This window comes from Stenella coeruleoalba (assembly GCF_951394435.1).
Source record: "Stenella coeruleoalba genome assembly, chromosome: 3".
NCBI classification, from domain to species: Eukaryota; Metazoa; Chordata; class Mammalia; order Artiodactyla; family Delphinidae; genus Stenella; species Stenella coeruleoalba.
The window spans coordinates 51,211,543-51,236,740 of NC_137148.1; the positions used below are offsets into that span (position 1 = coordinate 51,211,543).

General features: G+C 33.9%; 1 protein-coding gene across 4 annotated transcripts in view; it reads left to right on the forward strand.

Moving 5' to 3' along the window:
* CWC27 (CWC27 spliceosome associated cyclophilin) overlaps positions 1–25,198 on the forward strand; it is a 230,147-nt gene that overhangs the window by 5,151 nt on the left and 199,798 nt on the right. For all 4 annotated transcript variants that reach the window (XM_079918332.1, XM_079918333.1, XM_079918331.1 and 1 more), the window contains 6 exons: positions 5,102–5,198; positions 14,433–14,545; positions 16,765–16,908; positions 18,941–19,039; positions 19,650–19,753; positions 21,446–21,515. In XM_079918332.1, the coding sequence (XP_079774458.1) occupies positions 5,102–5,198; positions 14,433–14,545; positions 16,765–16,908; positions 18,941–19,039; positions 19,650–19,753; positions 21,446–21,515 (627 nt within the window). The remainder of the gene's footprint in view (positions 1–5,101; positions 5,199–14,432; positions 14,546–16,764; positions 16,909–18,940; positions 19,040–19,649; positions 19,754–21,445; positions 21,516–25,198) is intronic.

The window sequence follows — 25,198 nt, forward strand, 5'->3', positions numbered from 1 at the left end:
CCATTGTGTATTCTTACCTCCTTAGTTGTAAATTAATTAACTGTGTATGTGTGTGTTTATTTCTGAGCTTTCTATTCTGTTCCATTGATCTATGTGTCTTTTTATACCAATACCATACTGTTTTGATTACTATAGCGTTGTAATATAGTTTGAAATCAGGGAGCATGGTACCTCTGGCTTTGTTATTCTTTCTCAAGATTGCTTTGACCATTTGGGGTCTTTTGTGGTTCCATACAAAGTTTAGGATTATTTGTTCTGGTTCTGTGAAAAATGCCATTGGAATTTTGATAGGGATTGCACTGAATCTATCGATTGTTTTGGGTAGTATGGACATTTTAACAATATTCTTTCAATCCATGAGCACAAAATATCTTTCTACTTATTTTGTGTCTTTTTCAGTTTTTTCATCTCTGTCTTATATTTTCATCTATGTCTTATATTTTAAAGATGGTTTACCTCCTGGTTAAATTTATTCCTAGGTTTTTTGTTTTTGAGGGTTTTTTTTTTTTGGTGCAGTTGTAAATGGGATTCTTTTCTTGATTTCTCATTCTGATAGTTTATTATTACTGTATAGAAATGCAGTAGATTTTTGTATATTAATTTTGTGTCCTGCAGTTTAACTGAATTCATTTATTAGTTCTAACATTTTTTTGCTGGAGTCTTTAGGGTCTTCTATATAGTATCATGTCAACTGCAAATAGTGACAGTTTACTTCTTCCTTTCCAATTTTGATGCCTTTTATTTCTTTGTCCTGCCTAATTGCTGTGGGTAGGACTACTGGTACTATGTTGAATAAAGGTGGGTAGAGTGGGCACCCTTGTCTTGTCCCTGATCTTAGAGGAAAAGCTTTTAGCTTTTCACCATTGAGTATGATACTAACTGTGGGTTTGTCATATATCACATTAATCACATTGAAGTACATTCCTTCTATACCCACTTTGTTGAGACTTTTTATCATAAATGATGTTGAATTTTTTCCAAAGCTTTTTCTGCATCTATTGAGATGATCATATGATTTTTATCTTTCATTTTGTTAATGTGGTGTAATACATTGGTTGATTTGTGGATGTTGAGCCACTGTTGCATCCCTGGAATAAATCCCACTTGATCATCCTGTGTGATCCTTTTAATGTATTGTTGCATTTGATTTGCTAATATTTTATTGAGAATTTTTGCATAATGTTTGTCAAGGATATTGGCCTGTAATTTTCTTTTTTTGTGGCGTCTTTGGTTTTGTTATCAGGGTAATGCTGGCTTTGTAAAATGAGTTTGAGACAAGTAGGTATTAAATCTTTCTTGAATGTTTGGTAGAATTCATCAGTGAAGCCATCTAGTCCTGTACTTTTGTTTGTTGGGAGCTTTTGATTACTGATTCAATCTCCTTACTAGTAATTGGTCTCTTCACATTTTCTATTTTGTCATGATTCAGTCTTGGGAGATTGTATGTTTCTAGGAATTTATCTGTTTTTTCTAGGTGGTCCAATTTGTTGGCATATAATTGTTCAGAGTGTCTCTTTGCTCCTTTGTGTTTGAGTGGTATCAGTAGTAACTTCTCTTGCATTTCTGATTTTATTTATTGGAGTCCTCTCTTTTTTTTTCTTCGTGAGTGTGGCTAAAGGTTTGTGAGTTTTGTTTATCTTTTCAAAGAACTAGCTCTTAGTTTTATTGATCTTTTCTATTGTTTTTTAGTCTCTATTTCATTTATTACACTTTGATCTTTATTATTTCCTTCCTTCTACTAACTTTGGGCTTCACTTGTTCTTCTTTTTCTAGTTCATTTACGTGTAAAGTTAGATTGTTTTAGATTTTCTTGTTTCTTGAGATTGGCCTGTATTGCTATGACCTTCTCTCTTAGAAACACTTTTTTTTTTTTTTTTTGCTTTACGCGGGCCTCTCACTGCTGTGGCCTCTCCTGTTGCCGAGCACAGGCTCCAGACGCGCAGGCTCAGCGGCCATGACTCACGGGCCCAGCCGCTCCGCAGCATGTGGGATCTTCCCGGACTGGGGCACGAACCTGTGTCCCCTGCATCGGCAGGCGGACTCTCAACCACTGCGCCACCAGGGAAGTCCTCTTAGGAACACTTTTGTTGCATCCCATAAGTTTTGGTGTGTGGTATTTCTTTTTTTTTAAATTAATTTTTATTGAAGTGTAGTTGCTTTACAATGTTGTGTTAGTTTCTGCTGTGCAGCAAACTGAATCAGTTATATATATACATATATCTACTCTTTTTTAGATTTCCTTCCCATTTAGGTTACCACAGAGCATTGAGTAGAGTTCCCTGTGCTATACAGTAGGTTCTCATTAGTTATCTCTTTTATACATAGTAGCGTATATATGTCAATCCCAGTCTCCCGATTCATCCCACCCACTCCTCCCCACCTTGGTGACCATAAGTTTGTTCTTTATATCTGTGACTCTATTTCTGCTTTGCAAATACATTCATCTCTACCATTTTTCTAGATTCCACATGTAAGCAATATTATACGATACTTGTTTTTCTCTTTCTGACTTTCTTCACTCTGTATGACACTCTCTAGGTCCACCCATGTCTCTACAAATGGCACTATTTCGTTCCTTTTTATGGCTGAGTAATATTCCATTGTATATATGTACCACATCTTCTTTATCCATTCCTCTGTCGATGGATATTTAGGTTGCTTCCACTTTTGTTGCATCCCGTAAGGTTTGGTGTGTGGTATTTCTGTCCCTAGGTATTTTTTAATTTCTCCTTTGATTTCTTCAGTGATCCATTGGTTGTTCAGTTGTTTTTTTTAATTGAAGTATTGTTGATTTACAACGTTGTGTTAGTTTCAGGTATACAGCAAAGTGATTCACTTATACATACAAGAGCAAGTCTCTTGGCATCATTTTTCCAATAGCATTTGCTCACTTTGTGTCTCTGTGTCACATTTTGGTAATTCTTGCAATATTTTAAAACCTCCACCAGGGAAAAGATTATGACTTGCTAAAGGCTCACATGAGGATTGGCAGTTTTTAGTAATAAAGTATTTTAAAATTAAGGTTTGCACATTGTTTTTTTAGACATAATGCCGTTGCATACTTAATAGACTACAATATAGAGTAAACATAACTTCTATATGCACTGAGAAACCAAAAACTTTATGTGACTCACTTTATTGCAATATTCATTTCACTGTAATGGTCTGGAACCAAACCTGCAATATCTCAGAGGTATCCTTGAATATGAAATGTTCAATAGGCAAATCCATAGAGACAGAGAGTAGATTAGTGGTTGCCTGGGGATAGGAAATATGGAAACTTGTCTAGGTTCTCTTTAACAATAGAACTTTATTTCAAGTATACAAGGGGATAATGAGGTAGGAAGGACATTTGTTATGTATACTGTACTTCTAAGATTGGGATGTATATCAGGCCTTGTGGAAAATCAAATCGTGTTACACAGTGTTATTTTAGATAATACAATCTGAGGTAGAAGGAGTTACTCAGCCTCTCATTTTGCATCCCACATGTATATTTTCCAGGAGAATGAGAATCCACTTGGATTGGTGTGTCACCATTCAATATGGAGAATCTCTTTGGGGCGTTGTTTCATGCCAAGCCAAGTTAGAAGGCCTTTCTCATGTCCAACCAATATATGAATGCTTTTGACTTAGGCACTTTTCTCTACTCAAATCAGTTGTGACCAGAGTAACTTGGGGATTTATTTTGTGACATGTGGCAGGGCCCTAGAGCTTGATGGACTGTTTTTCCAGTATAGTGTGGAATTTATGGTGAACTTTGTGGAGGCAGTACAGTGAGATAGAAAAGGTATGGGCTTTGCAGCAGACAGCCTTTGACTTAAATTGTTCACCATGAGACCCTGGATAAATTTACTTTATCTGAGTCTCTGTTTCTTCATAAGTATAATAGGAGTAATGATACCTATCTTGTAGGTGAGGATTAAATGAGGTAGGATATGTAAAGTGGCACAGAAGCTAACACCTGGAAGGCACTCAACAAATGTCCCCTTCTTTTTGTAGAGGAAGTGTAATGGATTGAGAAAATCATGCACATTTGCATTTTTAGTTCTTTTATATTTCTTTAAGGGTTAAGAACCATTTTAAAAGCTACCACAGTATAGATATTTTCACCTCTTCCACCCCCATGGAGCATAATTGTAAGAGAACTATGTAGCCAGTAAAACCCCAAAAAGATACAATAAATTCATCAATGTTACATAAATTATGGCAATTAATTTGAGCTTCTGAAACAGAAACTGAAAGGCAATTATAGCAAAAGTGATGGTGATGGTCATATATCATTGACCATTGATCACAGATTGACACTGATCTACTTTGGCACACTGTGGGGTGGGTGTGTGCGGGGAGTGATACTAGAGAAGTTGGATTCTAGCTGTGCCACAGTGTTCAAATTTAGAGCTTTCCGTTCTTTTTGGTTATTTGTGGTTATTAATAAGACTGTTATAAGCTGTCTCCTCCTGTGGGTTCAGTAGGGATTTTGGTTGTTGCAAGATGGCTGGTTGCACCAACGAGTAACTGCCTTCATGAGCTATGGAAAGAAGGCTATCAAAGGATTCCATTTACCGTAGATGGTAATTTTAAGGCACACCATTTTAGTATTATACAACCCAGAATTAGATTAAGAATGTTCCTTTGTAAGTTAGGAATGGCGTGATTTTGAATGAAAAAGTAGAGTGTTTATATGTTGAAAGGTAATTGTAAAATTGTCCTACAGTGCTGTAATTTCATGGGATTGTTCTTTAATTTCTTAATTTGCTACACCAATTTTATTGGAAGAAATGCTGTAGAACACCTTTTAAATTAAAACAAGTTTATATTACTGATTTTTAGATGAATGAGGTTTTTTCTGTGATTCAAAAACATATGCTATTTTTTCTTAAAGCCAAAATTATTTCTGAAAATGGTATTTGAAAGGTATAAATGTACAGTGACTTGTACTGAATATTTGAACTTTTTTGAGTATAACAAAAACCAAGCAAAGTTTCTAATTTTTATTTTAAAATTGAAAATTCAGTAGTGAATACTTTAAGTTGAGCAACCAATCAACTCATAATTAAACAAAATGATAATTAACAGTGATTTTGTATGCTTTCTACAGGTTTTATTGAAAACTACAGCTGGAGATATTGACATAGAGTTGTGGTCAAAAGAAGCTCCTAAAGCTTGCAGAAATTTCATTCAGCTTTGTTTGGAAGGTAATCATAATTCTTGAATTTTATTCTGTAGGAGAAATTTTGTTAATTTAAAAATAAACTGCAGGGACTTCCCTGGTGGTCCAGTGGTTAAGACTGTGCCTCCACTGCAGGGGGCATGGGTTCAGTCCGTGGTCAGGGAACTAAGATCTCTCATGCCGCACGGTGTGGCCAAAAATAAATAAAAATAAAATAAAATAAACTGCAGTGTATTTTTCCATAACATTGAAGACTGGTGTTAAATAGTGGTAATGGATGCTGGGAGTTGATATAAATGATACCATCTTGAGCTGTGTGTCAGGAAATGGAGAGAGGAGATGAAAATCCTTCCCCCCAGTAAATCTCTATATCTTTTTTTTTTTAATCTTTATGTCTTTAACAGAGATATTTATCTCAGCAAATAATACTTTGATCTTCTTTGATCTCCTTGGCTGTTTTCACTTCTTTCTTTCATCCTCTAAATATGGGTATTCCCTAAGATTGCCTTTAGTTCTCTATTGTCTTTACTCTTCAATTGTTACTTCCAACCAAGTGACTGTCAAATATAGAATTCCAGCCATTTCTCCTCTTTTGAGCTCTAATTTACATATCTAATTGCCTAGTGGACTTTTCTACTCAAATCTTCTACTGTCAGCTACAACTAAACTGATGAAAACCAAATTTACCAGTTTCTTCCTCAGACTGCCTTGACTGTCACCAATGTGATTGTAATTGCCTTTTACCTGGTCTTGCATTTTCTCATCTTTGACCTCTTTACCCTCACATTTATTCATCTGGTATTTGAATCCTCAGGCAGCTTAGCTTCCTAGCTTTCCAATTTTATTTTTCATTGCATATAACCACATGGTTTCAGTTGACTATTATCTTTATTTCCTGAGCAGTTCTTTCCCATTTCCACTCATACCTCCTTCATATCCTGAATCTTCTCATATCCTCCCTCGCCTTTTTGGAATACTTTCTCTTCTCTTCTTTTTCTACTCAAGTCACTTTTTTTTTTCTTTTTGGCTACACGGTCTGGCTTGTAGGATCTTAGTTCCCCCACCACGGACTGAACCCTGGGCCCCAGCAGTGAAAGCACTTGAGTCCTAACCACTGGACCGCCAGGGAATTCCACCACTTTTTAATGTCTATTCAAAATTCTACTTTCTCCACAAAGCCTTCCAGCCAGCTTTCAGTGATGGTATTATCAATGTCACTAGTAACTCTTAGATTTGAGTAATGAAGTTCAAGGTATCAGAAAACAGCACTTTGAATCAAAAGCAAGATGTGAAAGAGAATACAAAATAACCAGTAGTATGGTACAGTGAGAGTTCTCCAAATAGATAACTAAACAAGCAAAATTACCAGGGGAAGGTTTAAGGAATAAAACCACCCAGACCAAAACAAAAACAACCGCCTCTCCAAAACAAAAAATAAATCGAGCTGACAAAAAAGAAAAAGAGAAAAGAAGACATCTGTAAAGACCATTATTAATAATTGCTATGGCAGGCAGGAAGGAAATTGAATCAGACAGGTAGTTCAGTCAGAGAAGCCTCAAATAACTGTCAACAGAGCCGAGAAACACAGTAGACACTGAAAAGTAAGACTTGTTTCTGGAAAGAAGTTTTGAAGAATCAAAAGCTCAAATTTTACAGAAGAGTGAAAGTACAAAAACATTACAAAGAATAAATGGTAAATTATAATCCATGACCAGGTGAATGGAAGAAACAGAAAACATCTGGATATAATATAACAATGAAAGAAGAAATAAGGTTCTTAAGTTAGGTGATGATGAAACAATTACAACATTAAAAAATTATTTCCCTATTTATGAGAATACAATAAGAAAGAAAAAAGAATAGAAAAATAATAAGAAAAAATAATTAGAACAATTCTTTTAATTGAATAGGTGAGAAATAGAATTATTATTGCAAAGGCTAACAAGAAGCCTGAGAAAACTAATTTAAATAAAGCTCCTAAATGAATAAAGTCAAGGTTTTAAAATTTTAATTCAGAGAACCTCATTTTAATTCTCTGATTGTATTATTTAAACAAATGATGATATTTCTAGATCTTGTAATGGTCATACCAATATTTTAAAAAAAGGACATGATTTCCAAAATTAAAAAGCAAATAAATAAAAATGAGCAAGTGGAAGCACAGCCTCAGATATGGCTCTCAACTAAAATGGTGTTCACAGTTAAAGGGAAATTCTTAGTATTTTTTTTCCAGCTTTACTGAGGTATGATTGACAGAAATTGTATATATTTAGATTATACAACATGATTTTTTTAAAGGTGTACAATGTGATGACTTAATATATGTATACATTGTGAAATGATTACCACAATCAAGTTAAGTAACATATCTGCCACCTCACATAGTTACCTTTTTGTGTGAGTGTATGTGGTGAGAACATGAGATGTACAAATTTCTAGTATACAATACAGTATTATTAACTAAGATCACCATGCTGTGCATTGGATCCCCAGAACTTATTCATCTTATAACTGAAAATCTGTATCTTTTTGACCAACATCTTCCCATTTCCCCCATCACCTCCAGCCTGTGGCAACCACCATTCTACTCTCTGTTTCTATGAGTTGAACTTCTTTAGATTCCACATATAAGTAGGAATATACAGTATTTGTCTTTCTGTGTCTGGGGGGAGTTTTTAGTTTTTATGAAAACAAAACATTTACAGTTACACAGACTTAACCTTGGATTTCAGGTCTTTGTAGGATAGATAGATAAACATTTAAAAATGAGTGAAAATTTTAAAAAATTTTAAGTTTAAAAAGTAGGTTAAAAAAGAAGAGAAGGAAAGGGAAGCTTGTTATCTTTGAAAATTTTGTTAGTTCTTCTGAAGAATGAGGAAGGAGAAGAATTTTAGGTCTGAAAAACAAAGTGGGGAACAGAAAGAGAAGTAGATAAGAAAATCCAAATTTTTATACTTTATGTGACTATTAACTCCTGTGAAATTTTACCTCAGCCCTGTCTCCTGAATGTCCATGCTTCATCAGTTATGTTTTATCCCCTTCCTCCTTTAACAAGAGTTTTAATAATTTTTTAGAAGTTACAAACGTAAGTATATGGTAAGAGATTTAAAGAAATATCTTACAAAACTAAAATGTTTGTTTAAAAAAACCCAAGAGGCTAAAATAGAGAGCTCACAAAGGAGATTTAAATAAAAAGTTATTAATGATAATATTTACAAAATTAAACACAAAACAAAATTGTAGAAGAAGAACCAGATATATATGATTTTAAAATGCAAATATATATTCCTGTGTGTATTAATACTTGGGCAGAAATATAATTAGTCAAAATATGTCATGATACCCATACATTGTACAGCCAGAAATAAAAAACATAATGACAAATAGCAGACTCACGGCATCCGAATAGAAACTTCATTTCCTATTTGAGGTACATGTAAATTTCTTTTTTTCAATACTGGAAAAATTCAGGAGGATATTTTGAACACACATAATGAGATAATAAAACCCCTTCAAAATACTTATGGGAATGATACATAAACATTTAAGAAGGACGTCAAACATCATTGCAAGCAGGAAGATCTTTTAAGCACATGGTAAGCTGTAAGTATAAATGCATAGTTCAACAGTGATTATTAATAAATTACAAGGAACTGGAAATAATGAATATGGAAATTATTTGGAAATTTGCAATTCTAGGCACAATAGAGTACAAAATTTAAGGTGTAGAGAAATTATAGAAAATTTCTACTCAATATATGTAGTAGTATAATAATTTCATTTATCCAACAAGAATATAATTAGGAAAATAAAGGAAAGCTTAAAGCTAAAATCCAACATCACTGAAATACTTAATAGGAAATAGGAAAAAGAAATAAGATGGGTAATTTTAAAATTTGAAAGCACAAGTAATAAAGACCTCTTTCATGTCCCCCTTCCCTCATATCTAATAGATCTCTGAGCCTTATAGATCCTGCTTCCTAGAGAATTCTTGAATCTGTGCCTCAAAATAAGCCATAGTCAGGTCTTGACTCTTAGGACAACAGTTGCTCTCTTTCTCTCTCTCTCTCAACCTTGTTACTTCCAATCAGTTCTTCATTATGGAGTTTAAGTGATCCTTTGAAAAAGTAAATCTGATCATGTGCTCAAAAACTGTTGATTGCATGCACTATTTACAATAGCTAGGTCATGGAAGCAACCTAAATGCCCATCGACAGATGAATGGGTAAAGAAGATGTGGTACATATATACAATGGAATATTACTCAGCCATAAAAAGGAACGAAATTGGGTCATGTGTAGAGATGTGGATGAATCTGTCACAGAGACTGTCATAGCAAAGTAAGTCAGAAAGAGAAAAACAAAGATCGCATATTAACGCATATATGTGGAACCTAGAAAAATGGTACAGATGAACCCGTTTGCAGGGCAGAAATTGAGACACAGATGTAGAGAACAAACGTATGGACACCAAGCGGGGGAAAGCAGTGGTGGGTGGTGCTGGTGGTGTGATGAATTGGGAGATTGGGAATGACATGTATACACTGATGACTAATAAGAACCTGCTGTATAAAAAAATAAATAAAATTAAAAAAATAATAAAAAAACTGTTGATTGCATATTATGGGCATAAAGGATTATTTTTAGTTTTTGATACAGACTCAGGTAAGTATTCAAATTTGAGTATGGATTTGTAGAATTTAAGTGAAAATATTAAAGACTGACCTCACATTTGTTTTGACCTTGAAAATTTATAGGTTGCCTCCACATTATCTTATTTAATCTTCAGAACAGCACTGTGAGTGAATTTATATTATTAGTTTTATAATGAGAAAATTACATGTGCAGTATGATGACTGTAGTTAATAATACTGTATTGCATATTTGGAAGTTGCTAAGACAGTAGATCTTAAAAGTTCTCATCACAAGAAAAATAATTTTGTAACCATGTATGGTGATGAATGTTAACTAGCTTTATTGTCCGTGAACATTTCACAATATATACAAATATTGAATCACTATGTTGTACATCTGAAACTAGTGTAATGTTATGTGTCAATTATATCTCAATTTAAAAAAAGAGAGAGGAAAAAAAAGAGAAAAAAAAAGAAAGAAAATTGAGTTTAAGATTGCACAGCGAACAAGAGGCAAGGCTCAGAATTCCTGACTGCTATATACATTTTTAATCAGAGTAAATGGTTACTTAGGGATACAGGAGAAATACTTGTAGACTTCTTGATTTTTACAGTTTCTGGTTTGTAACCAAGGAGAACTTGTCTGTACTGGGGAGTTCTTGTGAACATAGCCTAACAGCTCTTCACTGGGAGAAGCGATTGAAAAAACTCCATTAATCTGCCTTTCTGCTTCTTCCAATCCATCCTATGAACTGGATACAGTTGTTAGATTACAGATTACATTTTTTAAAATGTGGATTTTACTTCCAGTTATAGCTTGCAAATGTAAATAATTATGAGGGTGCCTGCAAGCCACAGTATTATAGTACTTCATGAATTATGATAAACCATAGTCATGTTTTGACTAATAAAGTATCACAAAGTACTCATGCAATTGGTGTTTTATGAATTATGTCAGTAATTGTATCATTACAGTGTCTGGCCCACAGTAGGCACTTGATAAGTATCTGTCATTGAATGAGTTGGGTTGGTTCAGTTTCAAGTAATAGAAGACTCAACTCAAAATTATTTAATTAATGAAGACATTTATCATCCTCTTTGGTAAGAAATCTGGTGTCCAGAAGTTCTGCAGCTCAGTAAAGACTTTAGTGAACTATGCTCTTTCCATCTCTTTGCTTTGCATTCCTCAGCATGTGATTAAATTATGACTATGCTCAATAACTGAATCCAGCTCAATCAATTAGGAGATCATATATGATCTCTCTTGTATGTTTATAGCTTCCCATTAATATATTTATATATAAATATAAGTAATTTTCTTCATTTAGCAAACTTACTGAGAGTCTAATTGGACTCATGTATTGTGTTTATTTATTGAAAATTTCTTGAGGGTGGTGCATTGATGGTGCTAGACCTATAATCAGTGAGTAATTTTGATATATTTTGGGTTTGTATGTTGTTTATATAAGTTAATTTTCTATGGGGAGAAGAGGAAGAATTAGGAAGTAAGGTATTTATCTCTATGAGGGTTTCTCAATCTCCAGGACTGTTGACATTTTGAGCCAGTAATTCTTTGTTGTAGGGGCTTCCTGTGCTTTGTAGGATGTTTACCAGTATCCCTGGCCTCTACCTACTAGATGCCAGTAACATCTCCCATGTGTGAAAACCAAATATTTCTAGACATTGACAAGTGTCCCCTAGGGAGAAAAATGCTGCTTCTCCTCACCGCAGTTGAGAACCACAGATCTATACCAAAACTCTCCAATTTTTATTTTGAAAACTGTAATCCGGAGTTTAAGAGAATCCTGAAAGTAGATACGAAACAACCACTACCATGGTTTCTATAGAAATTGTTCCGTTTTGAGTAGATTTTTTTTTTTTTTTTTTGCAGTACGCGGGCCTCTCATTGTTGTGGCCTCTCCCATTGCGGAGCACAGGCTCCGGACGCACAGGCTCAGCAGCCATGGCTCACGGGCCCAGCCGCTCTGCGGCATGTGGGATCTTCCCGGACTGGGGCAAGAACCCGCGTCCCCTGCATCGGCAGGCGGACTCTCAACCACTGCGCCACCAGGGAAACCCCTTGAGTAGATATTTTATAATACAGAAGAAAAGATTTTGGTTTAGGAGCCTATTTAACGTTCTGGGGGAAAAAATCTTGTGACTAGTTGTATTTACTCTGATAACTATAGATACACTTAGTTTTAGACATTGATAAATTTTTCTTTTATTAAAGTATGGTTGATTTACAATGTTGTATTAGTTTCAGGTGTACAACAAAGTAATTAAGATATATATATAGATATAGGTAGATAGATATTCTCTCTCAGATTTTTTTCCATTATAGGTTATTGCAAGATATAGTTTTCTGTGCTATACATTGGTCCTTGTTGTTTATCTATTTTATATATATAGTAGTGTGTATCTGTTAATCCCAAACTCCTGTTTTATCCCTCCCCACCCCTTTCCCCTTTGGTAACCATAAGTTTGTTTTCTATGTTTTCTATGTCTGTGAGTCTCTTTCTGTTTTGTAATTAAGTTCATTTGTATCATTTTTTAGATTCCACATATAAGTGATATCATATGATATTTGTCTTTCTCTGACTTACTTCACTTTATATGGTAATCTATAGTCCATTCATGTTGCTGCCAATGGTATTATTTCATTCCTTTTTATGGCTAAGTAATATATACACATATATATATATATATATATATATATACACTACATCTTCTTTATCCGTTCAGCTGTTGATGGACACTTAGGTTGCTTCCATGTCTTGGCTATTGTAAATAATGCCGTATGAACAATGGGGTGCATGTATCTTTTCAAATTTCAGTTTTTGTCTTTTCTGGATATATGCCCAGGAGTGGGATTGCTGGATCATATGGTAACTCTATTTTAAGTTATTTTAAGGAACCTCCATACTGTTCTCCATAGTGGCTGCACCAATTTACATTCCCACCAACAGTGTGGGAGGGTTCCCTTTTTTCCACACCTCTTCAGCATTTATTATTTGTAGACTTTTTCATGATGGCCATTCTGACTGGTGTGAGGTGATACCTCATTATAGTTTTGATTTGCATTTCTCTAATTATTAGTGATGTTGAGCAACTTTTTATGTGCCTGTTAGCCATCTGTATGTCTTCTTTGGAGAAATGTCTATTTACATCTTCTGCCCATTTTTGATTGGGTTGTTTCTTTGTTTATATTGAGCTGTTTGTATATTGTTGATATTAATCCCTGTCAGTCTCATGTTTTGCAAATAATTTCTCCCATTCTGTAGATTGTCTTTTCACTTTGTATATGGTTTTCTTTGCTGTGCAAAAGCTTGTAAGTTTGATTAGGTCCTATTTGTTTACTTTTGCTTTTATTTCTTTTGTTTTGGGAGACTGACCTAAGAAAGCATTGCTATGATTTATGTCAGAGAATGTTTTGCTTATGTTCTCTTCCAGGAGTCTTATGGTATCATGTCTTCCATTTAAGTCTTTAAGCCATTTTGAGTTTGTATTTGTGTTTGGTGTGAGGGAGTGTTCTAAGTTCATTGATTTACATGCAGCTGTCCAACTTTCCCAATACCACTTATTGAAGAGACTGTCTTTTCTCTGTTGTGTATTTTTGCCTCCTTTGTTGAAGATCAATTGACCATAGGTGTGTGCCCTCTATTCCTTTCTCTTGATCCATATATCTGTTTTGGGGTCAATACCACAGTGTTTTGATTGCTGTGGTTCTGTAGTATTGTCTGAAGTCTTGGAGAGTTATGCCTCCACCCTTGTTCTTTTTCCTCAGGATTGCTTGGCAATTCTGGGTCTTTTGTGGTTCCATATAAATTTTAGGATTATTAGATCTAGTTCCATGAAAAATGTCATAGGTAATTTATAGGAATCACATTAAATATGTAGATTGCTTTGGGTAGTATGGTCATTTTAACAATATTAATTGTTCCAGTCTAAGAGCATGGGATATCTTTCCATTTCTTTGAATCATTTTCAGTTTCCTTTATCGATGTTTCATAGTTCTCAGCATATAGGTCTTTCACCTCCTTGGTCAGGTTTATTCCTACATATTTTATTTTTTTATGTGATTTTAAAAGGGATTGTTTTGTCAACAAAAGAAAAAACAAAAACCACATGATCATTTCAATAAATGCAGAAAAAGCATTTGATAAAATTCAGCATCCATTCATGATAAAAACTCTCACCAAAGTGGGTATGAAGTAAACATATCTCACCATAATAAACGCTATTTATGACAAACCCACAGCCAACATAATACTCAGTGGTGAAAAACTGAAAGCTTTCTTGCCAAAATCTGGAACCAGACAAGGATGCCCACTCTCACCACTTCTATTCAACATAGTATTGGAAGTCCTAGCCATAGCAGTCAGACAAGAAAAAGCAATAAAAGGTATCCAAATTGGAAGGGAAGAGGTAAAATTGTCATTATATGAAGATGATATGATACCCTATGTAGAAAACTTAGACACCACACAAAAACTATTAGAACTGATAAACAATTTTAGCAAGGTAGCAGGATACAAGATTAACATACAGAAATCTGTTGCAGTTCTTTACACTAACAATGAAAAATCAGAAAAAGAATGATAAATTCTTTTTATTTTCTTCCAGCATATTATGACAACACCATATTTCATAGAGTTGTACCTGGTTTTATAGTCCAAGGGGGAGATCCTACTGGTACAGGGACTGGTGGAGAGTCTATCTATGGAGCCCCATTCAAGGTGAGACTGAATATTTTTTATCTATTTTCAAGTCAGCTTGGATTGCTTAATTAAAAATGATTGTCCTCCATAGAAGAAAATGCATTTTACATTAGTGCACAAAATCGGGTCTATCATATATTTAGGATTATACAGAATAAGAGCAGCACTTACCCCATCAAGCATTCTTTCTAAGTTGTCTTGTCACAACGTTTTACGCTAGATTGAATCCAGATGGAGCTAAAGGTGGTAGTGAGGAAAATGTGAGTCAGAAAAAAAGACTATATAACAGATTTCCCGATATCTGACTGTATCTGATCTCGGCAACTTTGTATGTGTAAAACATTTCTAGAACATTGCATATGCCATCCTATTTTAAAACATTTTATTTAACACTGTATAGAATTTATATTAATCTGCTTGAACTGCTATAACAAAATACCTCTGACTGGGTGGTTTAAACAATAGGAATTTATTTCTCACAGTTCTGGAGGCTAGGAAGTCCAAGATCAAGGTGCTAGCATACAGTTCTGTGAAGCTTCTCTTCCTGGCTTACAAATGGCTGCCTTCTTGCTGTGTCTTCACATGGTGGAGAGAGAACGTCCTAGTGTTTCTTCCTCTTCTATTAAGGGCACCAGCCCTACTGGATTAGGACTTCACTCTTGTGAAGTCATTTAACCTTTTTCATCTTCTTATGGGCCCTATCTCCAGTACAGTCACATTGTAGGTTAGCGCTTCAACATATGAACTATGAGAGGACACAATTCAGTCCATAGCAGAATTCATTTTAAATTGTACACAATAGACCTCTGTAGCACAAAATGCATGCTGTAACAAGAAATCAGAAGGGGAAACAGAAGGAAGAAGCAACATAAAAGTTAGAAGAGCTGTGGGTTTTAATCAAGAATAGGTCAGTGCTTTGTTAACTGCCAACATAGATCTAAAAAGAAAAAAAGTTAATGTCATAATTAAGATATAAAGGATAGCAGGGGGTTCAAGTAAAAGCTAAAAGCAGGGTTATTTATTAATCTGATGGTATCAATATTATGTTCTTTTAATGAGTAAGCATCAATAGCTCTTAAAATATGTGAATTTTTAAAAACTTCAAATTTATACTAGTAAGATAGAGTATCTGGAATTTCCTTTAATTTTATACTGGGTTACTGTATGATTCTTGAGAAAAATACTTCAACTGTTTGCTTTAATTTTCATATGATAGTGGCCTTAGAGCATGTGAAATGGTTATAAAAGAGTCTCAAATGTCACTGTTAGACTATTTTATATTTTACAAAATTGAGATATCTCATTATTTTAGAGCCTCCATCTGGTAGGAAGCATTCCTTTATTCTATTATTTGGTTTAACAGAATAGCTCTTTGTGACAGTTCCTTTCTAAACTGAGATTTTTGCTTATTATATTCAAATGATACAGATATCTTGGTAAGTTTTTCAATTAGGTCATTTTTAATACAGTATCCAGAGTTATGATCCTTTGAGTTCAAATCCCTTGAGACGAATTTATTAAGGAAACAGAACTTCCTTTCTGAAAAACATTGATTACATAACATGCCTATATTATAAATGAGTCTAGTATCAGGTCTTCTATTAACTAAGAGACTAATGTATATGTTATGTAATCCTGCCCTAGCAAGAAAACCACCTTAGAATGGCTTGCTCCTGCTCTTTTGAAAACTGTCAAATGGGACCAGTGCCAGTTCAGAGATGATTCAACTTGGGACTTTAAAAAACACAGTGAAGCACATAACATAATCATACTAGATTCCTTGAATTAAAAAATAAGAAGAAAACAATTGTTTCATGACATTTAGAATGGGGTCAGGAAGGGAATAGTTGAAGACTCTGTAATGATTCAAAAGTAGTTATCCTGGAGAAAAAAAATAGAAGGTTCTAAATGCTTAGATGGCTTTGAGAGATGAGAAGAAGAGGGAAATGACTCAGAAATCCATTCCCCTTGAGTACCCTTCCTCTGTGTAAGTAGTAAGCTTTCCACAAAACAGGCTAAATTTGTGGCTGAGTATATTTAGAAGATACTTACAGGCTAGTGAAGTTTAATAGAATTTCAGGAACTGTAGATATTGGATTTGATTATATGTGAAAATCAGCTAAATAAAACTTCAGCATTTTTGGTTAGAAGTTGTATGGGACCTTGCTTGTTAGCTGAAATATGAAGGGCCTTATAACTGAGGACATTCACTAAATCTTTTTTTTTTAATGCTTCAGGATGAATTCCACTCACGGTTGCGTTTTAATCGGAGAGGACTGGTTGCCATGGCAAATGCTGGTCCTCATGATAATGGCAGTCAGTTTTTCTTTACACTGGGTCGAGCAGATGAACTTAACAATAAGCACACCATCTTTGGAAAGGTTCGTATCCAGTTATCTTAAGCTTCTATGATATATATGATCAACTTATCTAAGAGCTGCCTTCATAAAAATATTCCCTAGGATATTTATTTATTATTTCTAAAAATGATGGAATACTGTATATTCCTGTTATAATAAACTATGAGGAACCACCTGAATTTTTGTGTGTGTTTTTCAAACAAGTCATTGGTTTTAACTTTAAATTTTTCTGTTTTCTAAAATTGTATTAATGGTATTATTAACTATTACGTCACTCAGCTGCTACTGTTTTAAAATTTTTAGAAAGACACCTAGGTAATAACATTTAGTAGTTTAAAGTTTATCTTGTTAATGATGAATTCCCTTCAGTTTAAAGTGGAACTTGTGTTAACATTAAAACTTTTTTTTTTAAATAAATTTATTTATTTTTGGCTGCGTTGGGTCTTCACTGCTGTGCCTGGGCTTTCTCTAGTTGCAGCGAGCGGGGGCTACTCCTCGTTGCAGTGTGCGGGCTACTCATTGCGGTGGCTTCTCTTGTTGTGGAGCATGGGCTGTAAGCACGCGGGCTTCAGTAGTTGTGGCTCGCGGGTTCTAGAGCACAGGCTCAGTAGTTGGGGCACATAGGCTTAGTTGCTCCACATGTGGGATCTTCCTGGACCCGGGATCGAACCCATGTCCCCTGCATTGGCAAGTGGATTCTTAACCGCTGCTCCACCAGGGAAGTCCCAACATTAAAACTTTTTACCTGAAATATTACTTTGAACAGTACCTATTTAATCCTGCTTACATTTAACATCATATCAGAGATTATCATTTCCATAGAATTTTCAATAGTTTTCTTTAAAAGGATTCTGAAGATTTTTTTTTCTCATGCTTCTCCCTTTTCATAAATATTCCAGTATTTTCCCAGATAGTTTTATTAAGTCTTAGGTGTGTTAGACATCACTAGTGCATCAGCTCCCTCTGCTGGTTCAACAAGAATGGTTTCCCCCATCTTAGACAAAAGATGAAAAGGGAAAGAACACACTTAGCACAACTGGAAAACTGGTATTATTTTAGAACTTTTTAGAAATGTTGAATAAGAGGAGTCATGCCAAAAGCATTCAATACAGTATTGTTGCTTAATACTTAATGTGGATTAAGAAATATGCATTGGTGCATTTGAGTCACTCCAACACAGGTTGTCTGATGTTCACAGATTTTCCTTCCTATTATTTACAAAAAATAAGTATATAATAAAATGAGATTTATGTTGCCATTCTGCACGACTGTTTACAATTGATGTTATATAACTTACACATTAGAGACAAAGTATAGCATAGTGGTTACAAGTCAGAATGGCCGTCACTGTCGGCTGTATAACTTCTTTGAACCGCAATTTTCTTATCTAGAAAAGCAAGATAATGATAGTACCTACTTTTAGGATGTTTTGAGGATTAAATGAGATAATGTCTTTTTTAAAAATTCCATTTCTCTTTTATTTGACATAACTTCCAGGGCTTAGAAGTTATCTGGGTTATATTACTCTTTCGTATCCTTGCTAAAAGTAAAACAAACCAAAAGTGGAATCATTGGATGTTCTGTATAGGATTCCCTGAAATATGTATTTAGCCCACTCTAGCAGACACGGCCGACCTCTAAAAACAATCAACTTTATCTCTTTGGAGAATGCCTTTAATAATGTCTGCAGAGCACTTACCACATTGTTATTGTTATTTGCTTGTTCTACCCTATTCTAAAGTGTAAATTTGTTTATAATGTTTGAACAAAAAGTAATCATTCAGAAGGAGATTATTTGGCATTATATTTTTAATAAAAACTGACATTAAGTATATATTGGAAATTTCTCAGAAATCTTACTGAGGGATTAAACTTCATCAATGCCTTTTCCCCTTAGGATGTTGTTGCTTTTTTATACCATTTAATGCATATACTCTTATATAACAATATGAAATTCCCTTTCAGTTATTTAAAAAATATTTTCAAAAGTCCTCCCTTATTTCAAAGAATGAATTTACTATTTTTCAATTAAATTTTCTTTTTTATTTGTTAGATTACAGGGGATACAGTATATAACATGCTACGACTGACAGAAGTAGACATTGATGATGAAGAAAGACCACGTAATCCACACAAAATAAAATGTTGTGAGGTAGGAGCATGATTATTATGGGATACATTACTTAAATTATCACTTAAGAGAAATTGATTATTTGTATTGTTAAATTATTAGATGAAATTAACATCACTACTTAGATTTTATCTCTGTAATTTAGTCACAGTTTCTGATTAAGAACTTTTTTAATTGAAGATTTCGAATTCAAAGATAAAACTTCAGCTGGTAATCCAATGAGTGCAATACTGGACTCATAATGGAAAGCTGGATGAATTAGGTTTATTTAGCCCAGTGAAGTGATATCTTAGGTAATTTAAGAGTGATTCTTCATTGAGGAAGCAAGGACCTTAGAGCATTTGATTTGGAGTCAAAATACCTGAGTTTGTCTCTCTTACTATGTGTTATGTTTTCTTGAATATTTTTCCCTTTTGTAAAATAGGGATAAAATACCTTTTACTTAGTAGCATATTGGATTACTGGGAGAATCCAGTGAGGCCATGTAAGTGGAAGTATATATCATTATGCTTGTAGTGGTTATGTGAGGAAAAATTATAGACACTAATGGCAACATAATTAAATATTGGTTTTAAGTTTTTGTGAAATTTTATAAAATTGAATCGTGTTTTCAAAATATTTCTTTCCATAGGTTTTGTTTAATCCTTTTGATGACATCATTCCAAGAGAAATAAAAAAGCCAAAAAAAGAGAAACCAGAGGAGGAAGTAAAGAAATTGAAACCCAGAGGCACAAAGTAATAATCAGAGTAGAAAGATTTTCTCCTCAGCTTGAAAAGCAACACTGGTTCATTTAGTTCACTTTATTTCCTTTAGTAACAATTGTTTAGTAGTGAGGGGAGGTCAGTTTGGACCAAGAGGTACTATCTAAATTATATTGTGCGTGTGTTTTTCTAAATGTACATTTCTTATATTCAAATACAATATATAACTTTAAAAACTTAAGGTAAATAAGTATTGTCTGAGATGTCCATATGAAATCTGTGTTAAAAAGTAGGTAAATATTTATGATCACTACAAGACTTATTTATGTAAATGAGTTATTGAGAAATTTTTTTGTTTTTTACTTGTTTTTCCATTAATATATGCTCAGGATAAAGAACTTAGAAAGTAAAGTATGAAGGATATAATGACCACCTGGTTACATTATTTAACTTTTCACTCTTATTTTTTGGTGCTATTAAGATAATCTTATTATAAATATATTTAAACATAGAGCTGTTTCTGTATTATTTCCTAAGGATAGTTTTCTAAAAATAGAAATTTCTTCTTTTAATAAATTTCAGTAATTTGTGAACAATGTTCTTTAGATTATTTTGTCTATTTTATTAAAATAGATATCAGAGAGTTGGATTTCAACTTTTTTACTGAACTGTAGCATCGTATTAGGGATTTTATTGTACTTACAAGTGTTAGAGTCAGACAGTTTTAAGTATAATACTGCCTGCCCCAGTTATAAGAAGCAAAGTTTATTAATCTTTCTGAGCTTCAGTTTCCCCATCTTATAAAATGGAGATTTATAATACAACACCTGGTTATAATGAAGATTAAATGAGAAGGGGAATTCGAAAACACCCAATAGTGTAGGTATTCAATATATATTCATTTCTTTTCTTGATATCCTACAATGTAAGTAAGTTAAGTTGCTATTATTAAACTGTCACATATGAGCCAGACACTTTAATAAGCCGTTGCTATCTTGTGGGAAAATAACTTCTTATACAGCTTTATATTTGATTTCCTTTTATTTTTAATTATTTATTTTAACTAATTTATTTCTGGGTGAAAGGTCACTGTCACTATATTCAGATATAATATTCCATAACTGTGATTTATCTTGACAACAAGCCCAAAAGTTGGATGTTTTTGTTTTTAATTCATAGCAAATATAATAGGGATGATGTGGTAGTTATTGATTATATCTAAGTTTTTAAATGAAATTCCTCTATTGTGGCCAAATCTTTTATTTTTCCAATATTTGAAAGGAGAGTTTTAATAACTTATTATTTATCTTCCTTGTGATATATTAATTTGAAGGCTCAAAAAAGACAAATTTGATTTTTCTTCCCATGTACCATTTGGTTAGCTAAATCTATAGCTTTTTTTGACAATTTTGTTTAACTTATTAATTTTAAAATATTAAGATTGTTTTGGCAGACACTAGATAAATTGCTTCCCATTTGTAGTACTCTCAGAGCTATATGTTTATTAGTTTTTTAGAAATCCCCATTTTGCTCACCAGTTTTGGTAACTATAAAAAGCTTTAATTATTTCTGTCATGCTTGACTTAGTGTATTTAATGGTTCTATTGCTTTGAAAGTAAAAAAAGTAAAAAAAGGATATTTATAAGTTTTGTTTAACTTTTTCTTCCTAAATTTTTTCTTTAATTCTTTTTTCCTTCTTTTTTTTTTTTCTTTATTTCTGATCAGAAATTTTAGTTTACTTTCATTTGGAGAGGAAGCTGAGGAAGAAGAGGAGGAAGTAAATCGAGTTAGTCAGGTAAAACTCTTAATTTGCCCTTTGTTCTGAATTATAAAAGAGATTAGGGTCTATATCTCACTCATTTTTTAATCTCCTGCTATACATAGCACAGCATGTTTTACATGGTACACATTCAGTAAGTGTTCATTGAACCAATTCATAAAATGATCTGTGGTCCGTAATATTTGCAACTTCTGAGATGATTTGAGATAGTTATTTTTTTTTAATCTGGCATTTTAAAAAATCAGTTACAACTAGAGTTAAAGAATGATTTAATTTTATGATTCAGATTTTAATTATGCTTGGTTTAATTGGATTGCCAGATGATTTTGTAATTATCATTACTGTAATAAACAGTGACAGACCAAAGCTCTTGCATTCATTTTAGTATTATTTATATGTATTTAATCATTTCATTAATTCTCATCACAGCTCTTTAAGATAGAAATTATCATTCCCATTTTACCTATGAATAAATTAAGGTATTAATAGGTTGTAATTTGCTCAAAGTCACATAACTAATAAGTAGCTAGAGCTGGGAGTTGAACCTACATCTGTCTCACTATAAAATCCATGTCTCAAGGTTATACATTGCCTCCTGTCCTTTATCCCACCAATGCTCGCCATAGGCCTTTAAGTATGGTTTTCCTCAATATCACTTTCATCACAGTACTCATTGCTGAAACACCTACAGTGCCCCACCATTGTTTAAAGCAGTGATTCTGACAAATATGCCCCAAGAAAATCATCTTCAAGGGTTTTTACTCCCCCAAATTTTCGTATGTCTTTCTTTCTTAAAAATCAGTGAACACTGAGACCTAAAGGATAAGATTCAAAGTCTTTACTGTAGTATGTAATTAAAACTCTGTAACCTAGTACTACCTTACTTGCTTGATGTAGTCACCTGTTTCTTACTGACACTTACAATAGCATCGACTTAAAAGCACATTATTTTTACCCTTGTCTTTACTTCTTTATCCATGTGCTTCCCTCATCGTTGAGCCTGGTTTTGGTAGGCTAATATTGGGCATATAGTAAGCACGCTATTTATACCTCTTGCATTAAAACTGAATTAAAATGGACATGTATAAGAAATATTTAGTCTTTTTTTTTTTTTTTTTTTTTGGCTGTCTTCAGTATCCTTGATTGATCTATTTGATAGCATGGATTCAGTTACCACACGTATACTAACATTCTGAACTCTAGGAGACAAGGCCAAATATTTCTTCTGGGCTCTTGTCCCTCATTCTGAGTTGCCTTTAGGAAACATCTCTATTTTAGGTATCAAAATTAAATCCATCTTTACATGAAAACCTCCTTTTCCTATTCCTTATCAACATCACCAATCACTCTGTCACCCTGGTATCTCAGAAGTCATTGTCAGTATACTAGTCTTATATTATTCATGATTCAAATTTGTCCCTAATCAAAATGAAAGATTCACTGTATGTCATGATCCTGCAGGTATATTTGTAAATGGAAAAAATCATGAATGTTAGATCTGGGAATTTCCAGGATTCCTTTTCACTGATGTTTTGTGAAGATGTCAAGTTTCCTTGCATATCCATGCCTTCCCCAGTGTCCCCCCAACCCCTTTTTTTCTTTTGCTTGGAGTGTGTGCTCTCCTTTATTTGGCTAATTTTTATTTTTCCTTTTAAAATTTACCTCCATTATTAACTCCTCACTACCTCTGCCTCCCTCCCCAAGACAACTTTCACCCAGGCTGAGCCATCAAACACGTGTTATACTGCGTTGTAATGATTTTTCTTCTTATCTGTGCTAAGTATTTATTTTATGTAATCTCTATAACAACCATGTGATATGGATGTTACTGTTCCTGTTTTGTAAATGACGAAATCAATACTGAGATGTTAAGTTGCTTGCCTAAGACTGTGTAATTAGGAGGTCGTGGAATCAGAATTTTGAACTTAGGTTTCTATAGCTATTAAAGCATCTAATGTGATTTTGAATGCTGCAAAAGCTGCCTCCTTCTAAGGGACTTCCCTGGCGGTCCAGTGGTTAAGATTCTGAGCTTCCACTGCAGGGGACGCAGGTTCCATTCCTGGTCTCAGAACCAAGATCCCATATGCTAAGCGGTGTGGCCGGAAAAAAAAGCTGCCTCCTTCTAAAAGGCTGGCAAGAAATTTCACTGGTAGCACAGCATTCTGGGGTGGGGGTCAGCTCAATGCAGTCAGCCCACTGCCCTTCCCTAACTTCTGTAGGGTCTTGGGTAGTACTAAGTTTAGCAGCCTTGTAGAGCAAGTGTAGGCAAAAGGAATTTTTCTGTCAATCCTTTGTTGAATTAAATTTCTGGTCTAAAATAACTTTTGTGCACAATTACTTTGAGATTGACTCTACTAGGAAATTAGTTTGAATTTTTTCTATTGGTAGCAACAGCATGTCTTAAACGTTTAAAGCATATCTTCCTCCTGCTGCTTACTTTTGCACAAAGTAAAAAAAGAAAAAATAATAATGTTTAACTTCTACTGAATTATAGTGAACTGGATACTCCAAAAGCAGTTTGTGTTTGCTACAAGGTTGAAATATGAAAGATACCACCGTAGATAGTTCTAGCTTGCTTTTTATGTTTGCTCTTAAACCTGTAAAACACTTTAAACAGTAGAAAGACTAAGTAAATTCTTTCCTCTCTGCCAAGAAAATTGCAACCCACAGTCCATTATCAAATAAGTAGGATAACTCTAGTATGGTGTCATCACAATTCTCTTGTCTGACTTTTAAATTGAGGGTGCTCTGTGATAAAATTATCAAATGTTTGTTTCATACTCTCAAATCTGTATCTCTAGGCTGACTTACTTTTCTTTTCTCCAGCTGCCTACTAGACATCTCTATATTTAAATATCTCACTTGTTACCCAAGCCCTAGCCAAAGGCTTAATGCATTATCTTTTCTTCCCAAACTTCTCCCTGTTCTGTGACTTCTCTTTCTAATTCCCTGGTATCAGTGCCCCCTAAAGAAGAATTTTAGATTTATTTGACGTTTTTCTTATTTTTTTTCTTGCACAACCAGTTAGTTGAACTGTTCTACCAATTTTTCATCCATGGCGTATCTCAAATCTGTTTTTTCTTTTTAATTTATTTTACTATTACCCTTGTTCCAGGCTTTATTATCTCTAGCCTGGGCTGCAGCCCTAGTCTACAGACTGGTCTCCCATCTCCCTTCTCTTTTTTCCCTTCCACTCTTTACTATCAGAATAGTCTTCCTGAAGCCTGATTAAGATGTTATAGTTGCTTTCTGTTGACTATAGAAATAAGGCCAAATTCCTTGGCCTATTATTTCAAGCTGCTTCTTTCACGACTCCCCTTTGCCAACTCTGTCCTTTAGTCTAATGCTTCTTAAACTTCCTTAGTAATAAAAAAGTCACTTGTAGTACTTTAAAAAAAAATTAAATTCCTAGACCCCATCTCACACCTACTGAATCAAAATCTCCGAGGGAGAAACCTGAGAATCTGTACTTTTAATGAAGTCACTGGAAATCTTATCTGGGAAATGTAGGAAACACTGTGTTAACAGATCTGAAATATTTGCTGTTCTACATATATGCCTTGTATTTTCCTTTTTGTGTGTCTTCGTTCATGTTCTTTCCCCTGCCTGAAGTGTTCTATCACACTTCTGAATGTCGAAGTCATATTTATTTTCAACACCTAGAACACTATCTTTTCTAAATGTCTTTTCCAGTTTTT